At 33.6% G+C, this 19,388-nt stretch overlaps 1 protein-coding gene across 6 annotated transcripts in view; it reads right to left on the bottom strand.

Moving 5' to 3' along the window:
- Positions 1 to 6,722: 6,722 nt before the first annotated feature.
- Positions 6,723 to 19,388, bottom strand: part of AP3S1 (adaptor related protein complex 3 subunit sigma 1) — a 50,221-nt gene continuing 37,555 nt past the window's right edge. For 2 of the 6 annotated variants that reach the window (XM_036411210.2, XM_036411206.2), the window contains 3 exons: positions 18,551 to 18,622; positions 16,758 to 16,865; positions 6,723 to 7,350 (listed from right to left, as the gene is read on the bottom strand). In XM_036411210.2, the coding sequence (XP_036267103.1) occupies positions 7,222 to 7,350; positions 16,758 to 16,865; positions 18,551 to 18,622 (309 nt within the window). In that variant the 3' untranslated portion in view covers positions 6,723 to 7,221. Of the gene's footprint in view, positions 7,351 to 8,670; positions 8,719 to 13,104; positions 13,146 to 16,757; positions 16,866 to 18,550; positions 18,623 to 19,388 lie in introns of all 6 variants that reach the window. The other 4 variants (XR_004983176.2, XM_036411205.2, XM_036411208.2 and 1 more) reach the window with 4 other exon arrangements.

The following is a 19,388-nucleotide window of genomic DNA, read 5'->3' as shown; positions in this document are numbered from 1 at the left end:
TGTTTTTTTTTTTGTTTTTTTTCTGGTTTCTATATCATTTATTTCCACTCTAGTCTATATTATTTCTTTCCTTATGCTAACTTTGGGCTTATTTTTTTTCTAGTTCCTTGAGATGTAAAGATATACTATTTTAGATCTTTCTAACTTCTTAATGTTTGCACTTATTGTTTTAAACTTTTCTCACAACTGCTTTTGCAGCATTCCATAGATTTTGCTATGTTGTGTTTCCATTTTCTTTTGTTTCAAGATATTTTTTATTTTCCTTATTTCTTATTTGACCCATTGGTTGTTCAAAAGTGTTGTTTTCACATATTTGTAGATTTACTAGCTTTCCTCATTACTGATTTCTAGTTTCATATTTTTTCTAGTAAGAAAATATATTTGGTATGATTTTAATCTTCTTAAATTTGCTAAGCTTGTTTTTGTTGTTGTTTTTTTGTCCTATCACATGATCTATTCTGGAGAATTTTGTGTGCACTTTAGAAGAACATGTATTCTGCTGCAGTTGGATGGAATGTTCTATACATGTCTATTCAGTTCATTTGATCTAAAGTATGATTCAATTCCAATGTTTCCCTGTTGACTTTATGTCTGGATGATCTATCTATCCATGGCTGAAGTCCCCTACTATTACTATATTGTCTCTGTCTCCCTTCAGATCTGCTAGTATCTGCCTAATATATTTAGATATTAGGCACATATATGTTTATGATTGTATCTTATATATCTTTGTGTATTAGCCCTTTTATCATTATACAATGGCATTCATTGTCTCTCGTTACCATTTTTGGATTAAAGTCTATTTTGTTTGATGTAAGTATGGCTACCCCAACTTTCTTTTTGTTTTTACTTGCATGAAATATCTTTTCCATCCCTTTACTCTGAGCTTATGTTTGTCCTTAGAACTAAAGTCCTCTTGTAGGAAGCATATAATGGGTCTGTTTATCTACTCAGCCACTTTGTGCTCTTTGATTGGTGAATTCAATCCATTTATATTTAGAGTAACTACTGATTTGAAAGGACTTATTACTGCCATCTTATCAATTGCTTTCTGGTTGTTTTGTATTTCCATTATTTCTTTTTCTCTGTTTAAGCTTACCTTTTGAAGTTGGTGACTCATCAGCTTCATGACCTTGGATGTCAAAATCTTTCTCCAGGTTTAGGAAGTTTTCAGTTATTATTAAAAAAATAAACTCTTTGTCCCCTTCTCTTTCTTTTCTCCTTCTGGAATCTCAGTTATTCTAATACTTTCCTTTTTGTTTAAGCCTTAGATTACTGTGGCTTTCTTTTATTTGTTCTCCTTTTTGTTCTTATTTTTCTTTTTCTTTGTTCACTTTTGTTATTTCTAAATTCCTATTCTCTGTCACTTATCTTCTATCGTTCTATTTTACTTTAGATGCTCTTTGTTGTAGTATTCATCTCAATGAATACTTCAAATTCAGAGTCTTTGGTTCTTTTAAAAATAATTTCTATCTCTTTAGTAAAGAGTTCATTTTATTTGTTCATATACTTTCCCCCTAATATTATCTTTCTGAGTTTTTTTGTAATTCACTGAAATTTCTTCAAAACAGCTATTCTAAATTCTTTATCAGCTAGGTTGCAGTCTTCTGCAGCTTTGAGCTCAGTTGTTGGAGAAGTATATCTTTTGAGGGTGACATATTTTGATTTCACATGTTCCTTGTATTTTTGCATTGTTTTCCCATTTCAAGTGGCAGACACCTCCTTAAATCTTTAGGGTTGTTTTCCCACGGGTAGTGATCATTGGTGTTGCTATGTTTGGGGTTTCCTCCACTTTTGAATGGGTAGCCTGCCCCACTCTTGCTGCTTCTTGTGGCAGATATATATATATTTAAATTTTTGATTTTTTACAGAGAGGAAGGGAGAGAGATAGTTAGAAACATCAATCAGCTACCTCCTGCACACCCCCTACTGGGAATGTGCCCTCAACCAAGGTACATGCCCTTGACCGGAATTGAACTCCATCCATTGAGCCAAGCCAGTTTTGGCTTGTGGCAGACTTCTTAAGCTTTTACATTTTTTTTTTTTTTTTCATTCTTATAACTAGGCTGGCTGCTGGAAACCTTTCTTTTGTTTCCCGGAAGGTGGCACTATAGCTCCAGTTCTTGATTTCTCCCTTGCCCACCAGAATTTTTCTGAGCACCTCAGAATTGATCTCACTGCTGCACTCGGAAACACTCACAAAGATCCTCCACAGCGTCAAGAGTGATGTGAGTTTAACAACCACAGGTGATGTGGGAGCCCATTAACCCAGTGGGGAGATTCTTAAGTGGGATACTTATGGGTGAACTTCCTGCTTAAGTCCTGAAGCAGTCATTAGGAACCACTTATTCCATTCCCTTTGATATTCTTATCTGTTTCCTTCCCTTTCTACTCCGTCCCTCAAGTCATGAAGGTTCCACTTCAGTATTCTGGGTGCTGCTGGAGAGAAACAGATTTCTCCAGCCACACTCCACAAAATGGCTAGCTAGACCTTCACTCACAGCTTTCCACAACACTTGACAGCTTAGCTCCATGCATTGTCACGTGGTGGTGGTGGTGGGTGGTGCTACTGGTATAGGGCTCTGCCAGTCTCTCTCTCCACTGTGCACAAATTCTTATCTTTTCCACTATGATGTTGTGCTGAAATCTTCCCTCAAATAGGCTAGACTTCTACAAATTCTCTATTGCTTGAATCTGAACAGACAAGCACTCCAGGTTTTTTCTCCTACTGAGGTGAGCAGGTATGGGGCAGGCTCACTAACTCCCTCTGACCCTCAGCCCTTACCAGGTGTATTAGTCTATTTTTGAAAGCACAGTTAGAGTCCTCTCAGGTACCTTAGTGTAGGTTGTTGGCTCCCACATCTCCCAATAAAGCACTTTTGTTTGTGGTTGGATGACTAATGGTTTAGAAAGGGGAAAGGAGAAACATCCATCAACATGATCTGACAACACTTTCTATCAATTCTTAGGGAGAAATCTATTACAGAAGGTAATCCTATATAATAAAAGGCCAATATGCAAATTAACTGAACAGTAGAATGATCAGTTGCTCTGATGTACACTAACAATGAGGGGGCAGAAGCCCAACACAGGAGCTGCCTCCTGGTGGTCAGTGCTTCACCACTCAGCCAGAAGCTGGGCTCATAGCTGGCAAGCATGGTGGCAGTGGCAGGAGTCTCTCCCACCTCTGTGCTAGTGCTAAGGATGTCCAACTGACGGCTTAGGCCATGGGGAGCAGACCTAAGCTGTCAGTTGGACATCCCCTGAGGGCTTCCAGATTGAGAGAGGGCACAGGTGGGGCTAAGGGGGTATCCCCTCCCTCCCCCCCTCTCCCCCCCGCAGTGCACAAATCTCATATACCGGGCCTGTAGTTCTAATATAGAAATTATATCCTCCAAAATCTGTGATCTTATATGAATAGTTTAAGGCATCTTCACCTCTTTTTCATTTACAATAGGTTATTCTTCAGTTTGATCCTCTCCCTTTGCCCCCCTCCCCACAATACACTATGTTAACTTCTGATTTTGGAGTCTGAATGAGTTAAATCAGCATCTGGAGGCCCAGCAGCAAGTTCCTAATGATATCTATTTCCCAACTACTTAGCATGCTTTTTTTTTTTTTTTTTTTTTTTTTTTTTTTTTTTTTTAGCTCTGAAAGACTCTTTTTGGGTTAGACCTTAAAGATATGAAGGAATAAAAGATGGAGACTCTTTTCTTTGCCAACTGTTTTTTTTTTGATATGAGGAGCTTGCAATGACTGGAGGGCAGCTGTACATTAAAGGTTAACATGGCTCACGGTGTGCCCCTGCAGGAAGCACTTCATTTCTGGGAACCAAGACCTCTACACCTATAAATCCTAGAGTTGTGATGACAGGAAGCACAAACTCCCCTATGTGTGTCACTGGGAGTGATGCAAGTGGGGTACTCCTACTCTACCCCTTGGTGCCTGGACCCAGGTAGTCTATCTGTTGGAAACAGAACACTCTGTAAAGGTTGGTATACGTTACATCCTGGAGAATGTTCCCCATCTTCACAGGGTATCTACCATCATGTGTGCCTTTTTGAAATACCATTAAATTGCTCTATCAGTCCAGCAGCTTCCGAGCTGGGCAGCAAATGACAAGATCACTTGACCTCTCTGTTCTGAATTCACTGCTGCACCTCTTTTGCTATGAAGTCCTTTGTGATGCTATGTAGGATCCCAGACAGGTGCTTGAATAGGGATGTTGGCTGTGGCTATGCAGCAGGGAAAGAAAAGCTCATACCCAAATTGTATCAGTTCCAGGAGGATTAATTTATTACCCTTTCTAAGATGGAAGGGGTCCAAACTTACTTGCCATCAAGTGGCTGCTTGGTTTTCTCAAGGGAAGGTACTGTATCAGGGCCTCACCATTGATCTCTGTTATTGGCAGATAAAATACAAGGTGGAGCAAGAGAAGGTTTAGAGTTGTAAGTATACAAAAGTTTTTTTTCTTGTATTATTATTTATTAATTGTGGAACTGAGGCTGCCACCCTGACCTTGCAGTTGGTTAAGATAATTTACCCATACAAACAACTGTAAACCTACTTTTGTCCCACCCTGTATTTGACACAAGCAGTAGCTAAATCAGCCTTGATTTGTAGAAGGCCCATGCCCTTACATATCTGGGCTTTGCCAATGCTATTTCCTCTGTCTGGGCTATTCTTGCCTCACAAATCTCCACAACTCCCTCCTTACTTCCAGGTTTTTATTCAAATATTACTTCATCAGTGATGCCTTCCTCTACCCACTCTATACATCACAGTCACAGCCCAACTCTCTACCTTGCTACTCCCTATGCCCTTTTCTCCAGCTTAATTTATCTCCACAGTACTTATCATCACCTGGCATATTATATATTTGTTCGTTTGTGGCCATTTAAATTTATGCTATAATATAAACTATTTTGTTCCCTGCTATATCCGAGTACCTAGAACAAGCCTGGCACATAGCTGATGCTCAGTAAGTACTAAAGGAAAAAGGAAGGGGAAGAGGAGGAATACTGATTGGTTGTTTGAGCATTGTATTTCATAGAATATAATGGAAATAAAACCCTTTTGATTGTTTCTCTAGATTAAAGTATGATCTTGCCCAGAGGCTTCCCTAATTTGGGCACAACCTTAACAAACAAAACTTAATCTTCCCATAATCCTCCCCTTCCCACCCCCTCAAGAAAACACAAAGAAAAAGGAGAAAGGAGGAAATACTGCCCAGCCCTATGTGTGGTACAGTGTATAGATCCATGAGAACAGGGACTTACTCACCTGGTACAGTAGGCACTTAAACATTTGTCAAATGACTGAAGACCAGGGATCTCCCTGAATGTGCTTTGTAAAACCTTCCTCTAAGACTTTTACACATTTGTGAATTGATGGAAATAATCACTGACTGAATCTCCTGTTGCCTCAATAGGAAGAGGCTTAGAGTCAGATTCATTTTATTTAGAAAAAAATAGTGACTTTGCTTACATCCCACAAATCTAACGAAATGTTTCAGAGGACATTTGGGGAGGGAAGAAGTGTAGAAAAACTTGGTCTAATTGGAAAAGGAACCCCACCCATTGTTCACAAGGTAAGACCAAATAAGAAAATGTGGGCCAATTATCAGAATACGAGTGTTAGGACTTAGGAAAATAGTATAGCTTTGACTTAGGGATGGGCCAATCAAAAGGAGTTCAAAAGGGTTTTGCGGTCAAAAGAAACTATTTGCTAAAATTATTTTTCAACTGAGCAAGAAGAGATCAAATGCAAGATTTAAACCTTTATGTATAAAATGGATTCTACAATTTTTAGAAAAAGATTTGTCATATCCCATTCCAAAACTCATCCTGGACAATGTGTTATGAGATACATTACTTTTGATTGTGAAATAACTAAACTTTAGAATAATTCAATGAGTTTTGGAATACATTGGAACTGCAGTTCTTGAACTTAATTCATGCCAGAAGGCTATTCCAGAAGCGATTTGTTTGAAAATCGACCATTCCTCTCCCCCCAATTAGAAATAATGTAAATTGCATTAATTCATTCCAGACTCCCAAATGATTCCATTTTAGCTTTGTTTTGTGAGCACTTTCATACCCTTAGCATTTTAAAATTGTGCTAATCATCGATTTTGCCATGCCATATTTAGTAGCCAGATCAGACACCCAAACATCTCTATCATACCTTGCAATTTTCTTTTTTAAAGCTCTTTTGTTGTTCTCACATCTTTCCTTTTCACTTTGCTGCTATCACTAACCTCCTTAGGACCCATGGAGGCTTACTGTATTCAATAATAATAAGCAGCAACAAAAGAAAACAAAAAATATTCACAGCACAGTTTCCTGAGATGTTAACAATGTGAGGTTTAGTGGTAAACTGACTCAGACTTGCACATTCTCTCCTTTGTTTGCCACCTGAGAAACACGTGACTGATTATACAGGTGTCCGCATGAAAGGGTGATCCAGTTGAGAATAGAAGTTTTGTTTGACAAACAAGACATTTTTTCTCTGAACTTGGTCAAGATTTGAATTGTTAGAGTTGGGAGATGCTGGAGAACTGAGGTCTGACTGTATTAAAGACAGAAGTATGAATTTAACACATCGTCATTAACAGCTGCTTAACAGTGATATAATACACTTTTATTTACTTTGTTGAATAAGAAGGTCATAAAAAATATTGCTAAAGTAGATATCAGGCGAACAGAAAGGTGCTTTAAGAGTCCAGTTACCTTTTTGTAGTTTATTTAAACTAAGAGGAAAAGGTCAAAATGTTTTCATGCAATACATACTTGATTCTTTAAATAACAGTCATGACAAATAACAGGAAGAATTAAGGAATGCTATACTTGTGATCCATACAAAACACCACCAACATTTTGGGTTGTACATAATTTAAAGAAATGTTTCAAACACTTTCTGAAATACTGTTGTAGCCAATACATAGAAGCATGCCTTAGGTGGGTATAGGAATGCAGTTTAGAAAAGAAATTTTTAAAAAATCACACTGAAACTACTCAATTTCTTTAAAATCACTGAACAAGAAAAACAACAGTGAACCACCATATTGATTTTACACAACTTCTATACAGTACCTTGACTTAAATCCAAGAGCAAAATGTAAGACTCTCCTCCTGTATTTTTGGTAAACAACTGCATGGTAAACTTAGATGACTTTTCCCCCTGAATTTTACCTGGGAGTGGCCTTTTAAATTTTTTTTTTTATTTAAAAGAGGGCAGGTTTGGCACTTTTATACTGATGTCACCAATGTTAATATTTCTTGGGATCTCAGGAAGATTCATATTCTTTACAGCTGAAACAGCACGGGCTGGAGCTCCCGCTAAGCCAGCCTGTATACAGAAGCAAATAAAAGAAAAAGATGTACAACTCAGGAGTAGCTCACCAAAAAACACTAAGAATGGAGAACAATAATAAAAGATTTTCATGTAACAAGCTTAGAGACTTGATGGTAAGTTTGAATTGATATGGGATGGTTACATTGAAATACTAATCTATAAAGAGGAAACAGTGACACATTAAAAAATACAGTGAATACATGCAATGATAATGTAAAGATTTAAATACAAATTAAACTGTACCACTTGTATATTAACATAATATTCAAATTACTAAAAGCTAGATATCCACCTAATATCTTGATATTACATATGATATAAGCATGAAGAATATTTTACATTATTTCTTTATTAAACATCTCATAACAATCATGATATATTTGGGGGTTTTGCTTTCTAAATGACATTTATTATCAATATATGCTGTGAAATAAAAATTAAAAGCAATAGGTCATGCTTGCTTAGTTTTTTTTACTTAGGGCTAATGCCTTAAAACAATAAAAAAATTAAAATTGTTTTTAACTTATGGAGGCTATTCTAAACTTTTAAAAAGTTCTAGGACATTTAAAAAAAAAAAATCCAAACAGAACAGGTCTGCCTAAAAATGAAACTGCAACAAGAGGATCATTCCAACCTTTGATGCATTAGTAAAGATATAACAATTAAAAATATTCTGTCATATCAAGTAGATTCAACAACATATGTTTAGTTTACAAAATACAAATTTAAAGAATAGCATAAATGTAAAAGATAGCATACATAAAATTTAAAATTTATAAATAAAATTTAAAACTCTCAGTACCATTATTGTACAATATTTGGCTTTTATCTTAGTAGGAAAATTTATAATTTGAAATAAAAATATGCTTAAAAATAAAAAATTAACACATATTTTTTTCAAGTAGCTACATTAACGAAATTCATATTTTTAAGGATTAATTTATATACCAATTTGATTTAATCAATTTTTAGTCATGCTATATAATAAAGCCAATGAACATCTCATTGGCATACATTGTCTTGCACAAAGATTAAGTAACACAAACAAATCTTCAACTTTGATTACATTACATATATACAGGGGTTAGCAAGAGTAGGTTTACAGTTGTCTGCATGGAAAATAATAAATAATAATATAAGAATAAACCCTGCTTTGCTTACAACTTTAAACCTACTTTAGCCCACTCCTATATAAGAAACAATGTTCATGTTATTAGAGCCACTAGTTTTAAAGTCCTGTTTTGTAACTTTAGGTCATTTTTCTTATGTAATCCTACCTCTTTTGTTAACTAAAAAAATATTAAAAGCTGTTACCTGAGAAAAATCTTGACTGATACAAAATAGGCCAGTGTAAACTATTTGCTGAATAAAGGATACAAACATTGTTAAGCAATGAAATAAAAGCCATGGATTATCAAGTCAGAATCGGAAATAATAGAAAAATCAGTAAGCTAGTATTTATAAATGTGGTTCACACAGCAATGATAAGGGTGATATGGACGAAACACTCCATACCCAATTAAAGACTTAATAGAGCTGGGACTTCAGTTTTTGTAATTTAATAGGGATTAGTTATTTTGATGTATTATTAAAAATTTGATTGACTTCTACATTTATACCTACCTGAAGTAATGCAGTTTTTGTTATAACTTACTTCTCTCCCGTTGCCCCCCAAGACAAATATATGAATATTACTTAGGGTAGCATAAATCAGATTAAAAAGGGTCTTTTTTTTTTTTTTTTTTTTTTTTTGAAAAGGGTCTTTAAGATGATCATTTCAAGAGAATCAAAGAATAATTAAGTTCAAATAGTTTTACCATGTTATAGGTTCTCTTCCTTTTAACAGGAAGTATGTTGTCTGCCAAGGGAACAAAAACTATTTTACAAAGTCATCGATATCCTGGAACTAGTATCATTTTTCCAGGTAGAATAAATTTTATAATTTTTCTAAACAACAAACTAATGGGATACTATTTTCACTCTGAAATTTCTATAAGGGTACAAATGATGACTAGGCTACAGAAAAGTATTGATTAAGATATTTAAATATAAATATTTTTAAAGGTATAAATTATTAGAGGATTTTGTGAAAAAGAGAAAAGGTAATTATGTGTGTTTTTTTACTGGATGCTATGATTTAGACTATAAATAAATTGTTTTCAGTATTAAACTAAATATAATTGTCAAGAATCCTTCTTTTCCATAATACCCTATACCATGAAATGCTAAACTGAACTTAAGCAAAGAAAATGAGAATAAAAATACAGACTCATAGGTTTCAATAGATTAAGCAATTTCTTTGTGACAAAAGATGGTGTTAACAGTTGGCTACTAATGAGAATATATAAAATCTATAGAGCAGTAGATTTAAATAGTATATATGTGCCAAGTTTTTATTATGTAAAACCAAAAGAAGTTTCTAAGTACAACAAATTACAATTCTTTTAAACATAAGCAGCAAGCCATAGACATGCAAAGGATGGTTACTACTCAGAACACGCAAATGGATTAAGAGAATCAAATTATTTCTCAAGCATGTTCAATACTCTTGTGTAGAATGTCATGAATTTAAATGGTACAAAATTTTTAAATTGTAATGTATATGTCAATTAAGTTTTAATTAAAGAAACATTTTAGGAAAACAAATTCTACAGAATATAAAATGTTACAGAAAAATACAAGATGGACTGTTGATTATTAAGTAGATGTTTATATGAGCTGTTAATGTTTATATACAAAAACTTAGGGCTTAAAAAAAAAAAACACTTCATGTTACCAGGTAGTCAACATCCTAACTGAACTGCTATAAAATGAAATTCATTTTCAGACTTCCATGAAAGTGAAGTCTGAAACGTTTTATTAAAGAATAAATCGTAATTTGCCATTAGAAAATCAATTTGCCAACACAGAAATGTAATTATTTTCATCTTAGTTTCCTTCTCAGTAAAGATATATTCAAAGAAACAAGACAACTTACACTCAAATTTATAGAAATGAAGTTTACCTGAATTCTTAGTAATTTATACAATTTAAAATGTAAAATGACAGTACAACATAGTTCTTAAAGATTTGGGATAACATAGTTGACACAAGCAGGAAAAAAAGGAATGAAATCCTACTGGAGAAATAACTTGTTTCCATCTATGTTATTTTACTTGAGCACCACCATGGCACGTAAACTGCAGCAACTCCACTAACAAAAACAAATATATGAACCCAAAGCTGTTAGGAATATGAATTAGATGAAGGAATGAAGTACAGTATATAAAAGAATGATCATGTTTTCTCTCCCATGAGATTAAATAAATTAACAGAATTAAGAGAAAGAAAACAAAATGAAGTCTGCAAGTATACCAAAATGAGGCCAAACAGATAGAAGACTTATACAGACATACTCTTGGAAATTTCAAGCACTGGAATCACAAAGATAATAATGGATGGATATGATTTTTTAAAATTTTGTTTTTAAATTGCCAGACCCAAAAATAAACAAAATATGTGCAAGCAAAACTAAAAAAGCAGCATTACTAAAATATGTTTTAAAAAATCTGAAAGCTCCCTTTTCCTCATGTAATAGCAATTAAGTTTCTTGAAGGGAAAAGGAAAGAATCTAAATATTTATTTTATCTAAGACATAAATTACCGACCTACCATCTTAAAATATTTTTTAAGCCTGAAATATAGAAGAAGATGGTAGTTGGAATAATTTGTACATACTAAGACCTTTACCCACCCTTCCTGCTGGAAGTTGGTATATGCACATTCAAAATTTTGACCTAACAGCAAAGTGAAAGAACATCAACATTAATAAACACAATATTAAATGGTTTTAGAGTAAAAATCATTAACAAAGTAATGGCAGATTTTTAAACATGTTTTGAATGAAATACAAAATGCCAATATTTTAATTTCTGAATGTTTGGTAAAATAATTTTTAATCTGGGAACTTATAAGAGGCTTGCTCTTTGCTTTAAAAGGCAGTGCTTTAATACTGCAATTATAAACAAAGAGATGAGAAATACTGATGACAATCCTCTAGTAAGAATATAGTATTTTCTTTAAAATTTTATCAACATTAGAATATTTTATATAATCTTCATTTATAGTTTAATTTCTAGCACAGAAAGTGCCTGTGTGAAAATAATATAGTAGACTAATGCCATTCATGGATTTAATTAACTAGTTTTGACCTCAGGGGTCCCCACTGTAATTTTGTAGAACAGAATAACTGCATGTCAACACAGAGGGGCAGAACCAACTCACAGTTAGACTTCCCAACATCTGTTACTTAATCCCCCTTTTTTATTCTATACTCTTTAAAAATAGAAACTTGATTTAAAAAAGTAAAAAGCTAATTACTAGTTCTAGGTATGGAAGTTAAAAGACCCAAGTGGTTGATGGTTTTTTGTTAGAAAATAGCAGTTTAACATAAATTAAAAACTAGAACACAGAAATTGGCAGTGATTTGGATCAATGAATGATTTATTTACTTTCTATTGTAAGGATAAAGTAATATGGATCTAGGGACCAAATGTGGTACCCCCAGCTTCATGATATAGCTTTATAATCCTGGGATAAGATCTTAGGAAATCACCTACCTGATGCTGCTTCTCAAAGCAATAATTTAGCGGCTAAATAGCTATGCCACATTCTCAATGACATTTTCCTAAATTCAAGGTAGGTAATCTAACTTGTTAAGTTGATAGATTTTTTTTTCTCCATAGGGCTCAATAAAGATTTTTATTTTGAAGTTTTTAAATGGGGTCCAATAAACATTTTCATCTTTCCTGAAATAGTTTTGTACAAAAAGTTGTTACAGAGAAATGTTTAAAAAGTAATTCAAACAGTTAACTTATGGTGTAAAAAATTTTTTTTCAGAAAAATACTAGAGAAAATTTAGTTTTGTAAAACTAGGAGTCTATTAAAAATATTTATAATATTTTCTAATATGCTTCATAAAAATACTCAAAATTTATAATATTTTTTTTGTCCTATTATGACATGTTTGGATGTCAGAAGGTTCCTACAATTGAAATCCATTTTATTTTAGTAAATATATTTAATTCCATTTTTTAAAACAAATTTTTAAAAATTTAATTCAATTTTAATAATTTCTGATCTTGTTTTTTATTGGCTACTTTTAATATGCATCTATTTGTCAAAACTAGTTAAAGCAATTCTGATAAGACTTTGGAACTGCAGTACTACTTAACAGTCACTGTTCTAAGCCTTCACTGCTTCCTACTTTGTATGCAAAACTTTGAAGGCTCAGGTTTTGGGTTTTAAATTCACAATTTCCAAAACCTAGTAGGCAATTTTATGTTAGAATCCTAATTTAGAAAGATGAGGGGGGAAAATCTGTGAGTATTAAAGTAAGATTGGTTCTGCCACATGATGCTAAAAATAAATTCTAAATTTAACAGACAAAATAGTAATTTTTACAAAATATAATTTGTCAGTTAAATGACAATGTTTAAAAATAAGAACAAAAAACTTAACCTTTCCTTTCACAATGCAGGCAGACAAAACAGAACAAAGATGACATTGATGATATACTAGAAAAATACACTAAGTCCAATAAAAGATGAAGAAACTACAAGGAGAAACTAGAATGAAAAATAGGCTACAGGGACTATATGGGTTCATTAACACAAAGAATTTTTGAGTCTGGCCTACATAATTAATTGCCTTTGACATCATTTTGCTTTCCCTTTTGTTAAAGTACATTTTTCTCAAAGTCGGCAATACCTTGTCTACCTGTCCTGTCTGGGAGATTGAAAGATAAAGGTCTGTAAAGAGAAGAATGGGAAGAGCTAGAAAGATCAGGATGTTCGAAAAAAAGAGGACTAACTTTAAAAAAGTAGTAACTAAATTCAGAGTCATTTTTCATCTTAAAAATAACATGAAATACATAAAAACTAACAAGTCTCCCCGACCCATCCTCCTCACCCACAGGGAGTCTCATTCCTAGGCAGCTTTCTGGGTACCTTTTAGATTTTCCCCAAACCCCACCAACTTCCCAGCTTAACCCTCCTTTCACAGGATCCCAATGTTACAAGCAAACCATTTTTCTATCAAAGCAGGATAGCTGAAAATACACTGAAAGCATATCTTTGTTTCTTCTCTCTTTAAACAGTTAACTGCCATGATATTTTGAATATAATTAAAAAGGTCCACGGTTTGCATCTATAAAAGCTTATGGCGTACAAAGAGTTAAAGATCTGGGTGATCTTTGCTCCTACCTGTCTAGGTATTGGGAATTAAACTGGTTCACTTTTGATTGATACTACCATTAACCCAAAATAATAAAATCTTCAAAATCTAACAAAGTAAAGGGACCTAGATAGATTTATGTTATATTTTAAGAGCTGTGTCTAATTAAACCCAGGCTGATTTTTAAAAGATAAATGCTATTCTAAATATCATTTAAATTAACATTAAAAATAAGATAACCAGATCTTGTCATCAATTATGATACTCTGGATTTTTAGTTAAGCCTTTCATGATAAGTTTTGCTTGCATAATAAATCTTAATTAAATTAGTAATTTTGGGTTTTTCTGCAGTCACATGTGATAGATATAACCAATTTAAGTAACCTGGAAATAGAACTCACATGAAAATTTCTGATATTTCAGTGTGTTTAGAATAAAGCTGGTAGACTTCCAAACATACTTAAAATATATTAAAATTACTGAAAAATTACAAAAAGTCAACATTATTTTTCAACCCAATTTCTTAAAATATGATCAGGACTAAATAACCTTATTTTGACGCAGACATCACATATAGAAAAACACTTACTAAATATATGTAGGGGTTTATCCCCAATCAGATTTAAAATATACTTTCTTGTAAAGAAGAAAAAGAAAAACTAATCTGGTAGCAGATAACTAACTATATATTAAAAGATTATTAGTGAATGAAAATGGGAGTATTCACTAATATTCAGAACAACTTAAAATAGTATTTATAGTATTCTTATAACTTTCTATCAAAAATGTAAATTCTGCATTTTACAAATTAAAAAATTGCTTAACAAAATATTACTGAATAATCAAAAAACAAATGTCCATTATGCAGTTATAGGTCTTTTATGACTTTTGTTAATATTATATACATCACACTAAGGAAAAAGAGAAGAGAAAGAAAAAGGATACCACCAATGGAAAAAAGAATTTAAATACCTGGAAATTTTCAATGTGAAAATTCTAGACAAGAAGTCTATATATTTTTACAGACGATTACACAAAATTGACAAATTACCACATCAATTCATTTTAGAGTGATTAATGGATTGTGTCACTGTCTGTCTCTTGGAATTTAAAATATATAACCATCATTTTGTAAAGTGAAGTTTAATAAATTATATAAATTGGCGAGATGGATTAGAGAAGACGTTTGGGATTTGAGTTGCGGCAGAGAGGGAGTGGAGGTATTTAGCCTTCTGCCCTGAGAAGAGCAGGACCTTTTGGAGGTACCTGTGAAGAGAGGGGAGCAGGACCTCTCCCTCCTCCAGATTCCTACCCTCTAGTGCCAGCCCCCTGTGAACTTCATCCCAGAGTGAGCCGGGATAGGGTACAAGTTTGGGTGCTGGATGAAAGACAAGGGGGTGATTTGTGAGTTCCATGTAAATTTGTACGTTGAAATATTTATGTTTCCATATATATTTGGTGTACATGTATAATGAGCCAATAAACCAGATTGAGTGTAAAAAGAAATTTTCAAATTATCATTTTAAGACTTTAAAAAAACTACAGCTTAGAGTTTATAGTAAATATTTTACTATATATTATATATTGCAAATCAACCACACTAAATAGTATTCTGAATTGTTTTCCTTGTCCTAGTTTAATCCAGTTTATATTTTCCCCTTTCAAAAACCAATACTTGAAAAATTGGCTATAGAACACACCAAATACACAGTTACTTAAAAGAACCATAATTTTAAGTTCTTCACTATTATAAGTCTCTCCTTTGGAAAACCAATAGGGATGATAAATTGAGATGAGAAGAAATTTTAAATAAACATTGGAAAATGTTTTTTTCACTTGCAACTTTTTCTAGCTTCGTACCCTCAAGCTTCGTATTTATCCATCATCCTGTGTTTTATTCAGTTCTAATGAGCATAGTATTTATTTGTATTAAACTGATCATTTAAAGTACCAGCAAAATAATAATTCTTCAGAACTCACCTGTTGTAAATTAATTCTAACATATTTTAGTATCTTGCTGCTTTTATAGTACTTTATACCAATCAAACATCTGAATTTGTACTAATAATTATAAAATATATTTTCCTAATCTGAGTTATGACTATAAATACCAAAGGTAAGAGTATCCTTAAACAAGCATAGCACTGAATGAGATACTAAAATGTTATGTATCTAAACTTCAGCTACAATAAATAACCAAAATAATGTGAACTTATGTGGCTCAGCTATAGCACCTGTCACTAATATTCAGCCTAGTACATGAAGGAGGAGTCACTAAATTCTAAAGTAGGGTTTTATACAATGCTAAAGTCCTGGTTGGTCCCCATTCACCCAATCTAACAGCACAAAGTTAGCACTGTATAACTAACCAAATCTTTCTCTTAGAGAATGCAATAAAAGCCATGAATATATTTATCAACAAATAAAATATATGACTTAGCAAACTGGTCAGTGACCTTTGGGAAGGATCCAGAATTAAAAGATTAAGGCACTGAATTTCCTTTTTCAATATGTACTTAGGCTTGCTAAGCACCTATTATAGGGGTGTCGAACTCAATCAGAGAAGGGGCCAAAATCTAAAATCCAGCCTAAATCGCGGGCCGAATGGTTTACTGAACAGTCATAAACTGTCATTGTGATGGAAACGCAGCGGAGTGCAGTGATGACAGCGTGGTGTGGGCCACATTGCAAGGCCTGGCGGGACGGATTTGGCCCGCGGGCCTTGTGTTTGACACATGTGACCTATTATAACTTATTATTTCCTCATGAAAATTCCATTGCCTCTTCTCCCCTCTTCCAGAAATAGTTTTATAATGCTAAATTTATATATCTTTAAAATACAAGTTCTAAGATATCTTTGATAATTACTGACGAATGTTTTATAAAGCAAATATTTAATCCATTTTCAAGTAAATAATTTCTTTTTTAAGCAGTAAGAATTTGGAATTGTGTTAATCACCCAAGGCTAGTATGACTATGGCTAAAAGAAGGACACACAACTATTTGGTGGATAGTAGCCACAGAACATTTGGCATACTAAAATATGGATATTCCATTTAAAAACTGAATAAGCATATCAATTGTACCTAGAAGGTGCTACTAAAGGACAAACAGTGAAAGCTGCAAATCATGCATAATTTATGACCGTGTTTACCACCTTCATTAATTAGAGCACTTTCCGTTCTTACCTCAGATTTCTCCAGTTTATTTTGTGCATCAATTTGTGTAACAATCTCATTCATGTTGGTCTCCAATACCATTCCCCCCATCACCATTTCTGCAAGAATATTGTGAACCTAAAGGGAAAAAGATAATAGACACCCATAAATAAAATTCACTACAAAAACATTTCATAATTCCAGCAGTTTTTGGTTTAATTACTACTGAGTCTACTTTATAAGTATGAGCTGTATAATAAAATAATTTGGAATAAGGCTTACAACCCACTTTCATCACTACTGTGAAGCTTTAGGTAGTTATAAATAACCTCTTTAAGTCTTATTTTAATGGGCTATAAAACAGAGATAATAATAGTATCTCCTTCATAGATTGCTGAAAAATTAAAAGAGGTCATCCATGGAAGTACCCAAAACAAAGTAAATAATCAATAAATATTAGCTACCTAATGATATTCTTAAGAGTGAGGAAGCAAGAGATAGAAACATCAATGATGAGAGAGAATCATCGATCAGCTGTCTCCTGTATACCTCACAACCTGGGCATGTTCTCTGACCAGTAAATGAACTGCGGCCTCTTGGTTCACAAGTCAACGCTCAACTGAGCCACACCGATCAAGCCGCAGGTAATTTTTTAAAATCACTTTTCTTGCTAAAACTTTAAGCCACTTATTTTCAGACTATTTCATTAAATGGCTTAATAATTCAAAGCAATGTTAAATTATATGAACTTAATACAGAAAAAAAAAACCTATATATAGTAAAAATGGAATCTCTTCTAAATTCTGTATTACCAATACCCAATAATAACTGATTAGAAAACTCAGTCATTCTCCCCCTCTCTCACCTCCAGCTTTTAACAGGCTAGCAGGGTCTTACTCTACTTTCTTCATCCTTACTATACTGCCTTATTTCATTTCTTTCTGGACTACTGCAACAGATTCCTAAATTGATTCCTCTGTCCTTAATCTTTCACCTAGCAATACAACTTAAAAAATAGTCTTGCCCCCAAAATGTACAAAGCAACAATGATACCAATAAAAGCTTATTTAAAAGATTAAATTGAGCCAAAACCGTTTGGCTCAGTGGATACAGCGTCGGCCTGCGGACTGAAAGGTCCTGGCTTTGATTCTGGTCAAGGGCATGTACCTTGGTTGCGGGCACATCCCCAGTAGGGGGTGTGCAAGAGGCAGCTGATTGATGATTGTCTCTCATTGATGTTTCTAACTCTCTATCCCTCTCTCTTCCTCTCTGTAAAAAATTAATAAAATATATTTTTTTTTTAAAAAGGTTAAATTGATTCAGAACAAAGTCTAAAATCCCTGGCACTAAAGGCACTTCAAAATTAGGCCTCTTGTCCAGCTGGGTGTGGCTCAATGGTTGAGCGTTGACCCAGGGACCAAGAGGTCACTAGTTCGATTCCCAGTGTGGGGTGTGCAGGAGGCAGCCAATCAATGCTTCTCTCTCATCATTAATGTTTCTATCTCTCTCCCTTTCTCTCTGAAATCAGTAAGAATAAAAGAAAAAAAAATTAGGCCTCTTGATCAATAACAATCCCCCCTCACAAGAAGTGTCTATTATATTTTATATCTATGCCTATAGAACCACCTCTCCTTTTCTATCTGTGAAAATATTTACTAATCCTTAAAAATCCAATTTAAATGTAATTTTCTCCATTCATACAATCCTAAGCAGAGAATAAAAACAGTATTCACTAAATCCATTTTTACTTTGGCAACTAAAAATTAACATTTTTCCCCCCTCAGGTAAAAAGCTTAGAAGATTTGACAACATAGGAGTAGTACCTTGTCTACATGGAAAATTAAATCCAATTCACAGACATTTTCAAAACACTTGTCTAATGTTTCCACAAATACCTAAGAAAACAGAAAACAGAAAAAGTTAAGAGCTTTTGAGAACTATGTGCGTTCATTCAAATCTATTACCTATAAGGCAGACAATCTTGTGACAAAAACTTTTATAAATCTGTTATTACGTGTCTTTTTTAATTAAAAATTATATTAAGTGCAAAAGGAGTAATTATAAACTATTCTTCATGTAAACTACTGTTCAATACATTAATATATAAAACAAACCTTGCTGAAAATAAGAACTAGAAATTCTTAGCGCCTTTTACCTACAAAAGCACTGAAAAATACTCAAATCAAGCTCCCCATCCTTGTGTGAGGAAAAAGAAAGTGTATTAGTATTTTATCAGGCCTTGGCTGGTGTGGCTCAGTTGGTTGAGCATTGTCCCATGCGACTGTTTCGATTCCCAGACAGGGCACATGCCCATGTTGCGGATTCAATCTCCATTTAGGGTGTGTGCAGGAGGCAACCAATTGATACTTCTCCATCACATTGAAGTCTCTCTCTCTCCCCCTCCCTTCCTCTCTCTAAAAATAAATAAAGACTTTTTTTTTTTTTTAAAAAAAAGAAGTATTTTATCAGGATAGATGGGCACAGTCCAAGTCGCTATCATATCTAATGTAGCCAGTAATTTCCAATTAGCAAATCAGTATAAAGATCACTAAAAATTACTCATGGAAAGAGTAGTCTCTGGAATCAGACTTCCTGGGTTCAAACTCTGGCTTGAATACCTTCTATGATCTTATATGAGAAAGAATTAACTCAGCCAACAGG

This window comes from Pipistrellus kuhlii, unplaced genomic scaffold (assembly GCF_014108245.1).
Source record: "Pipistrellus kuhlii isolate mPipKuh1 unplaced genomic scaffold, mPipKuh1.p scaffold_m20_p_4, whole genome shotgun sequence".
Lineage (NCBI taxonomy): Eukaryota > Metazoa > Chordata > Mammalia > Chiroptera > Vespertilionidae > Pipistrellus > Pipistrellus kuhlii.
This window is presented reverse-complemented; position numbering and strand designations above follow the sequence as displayed.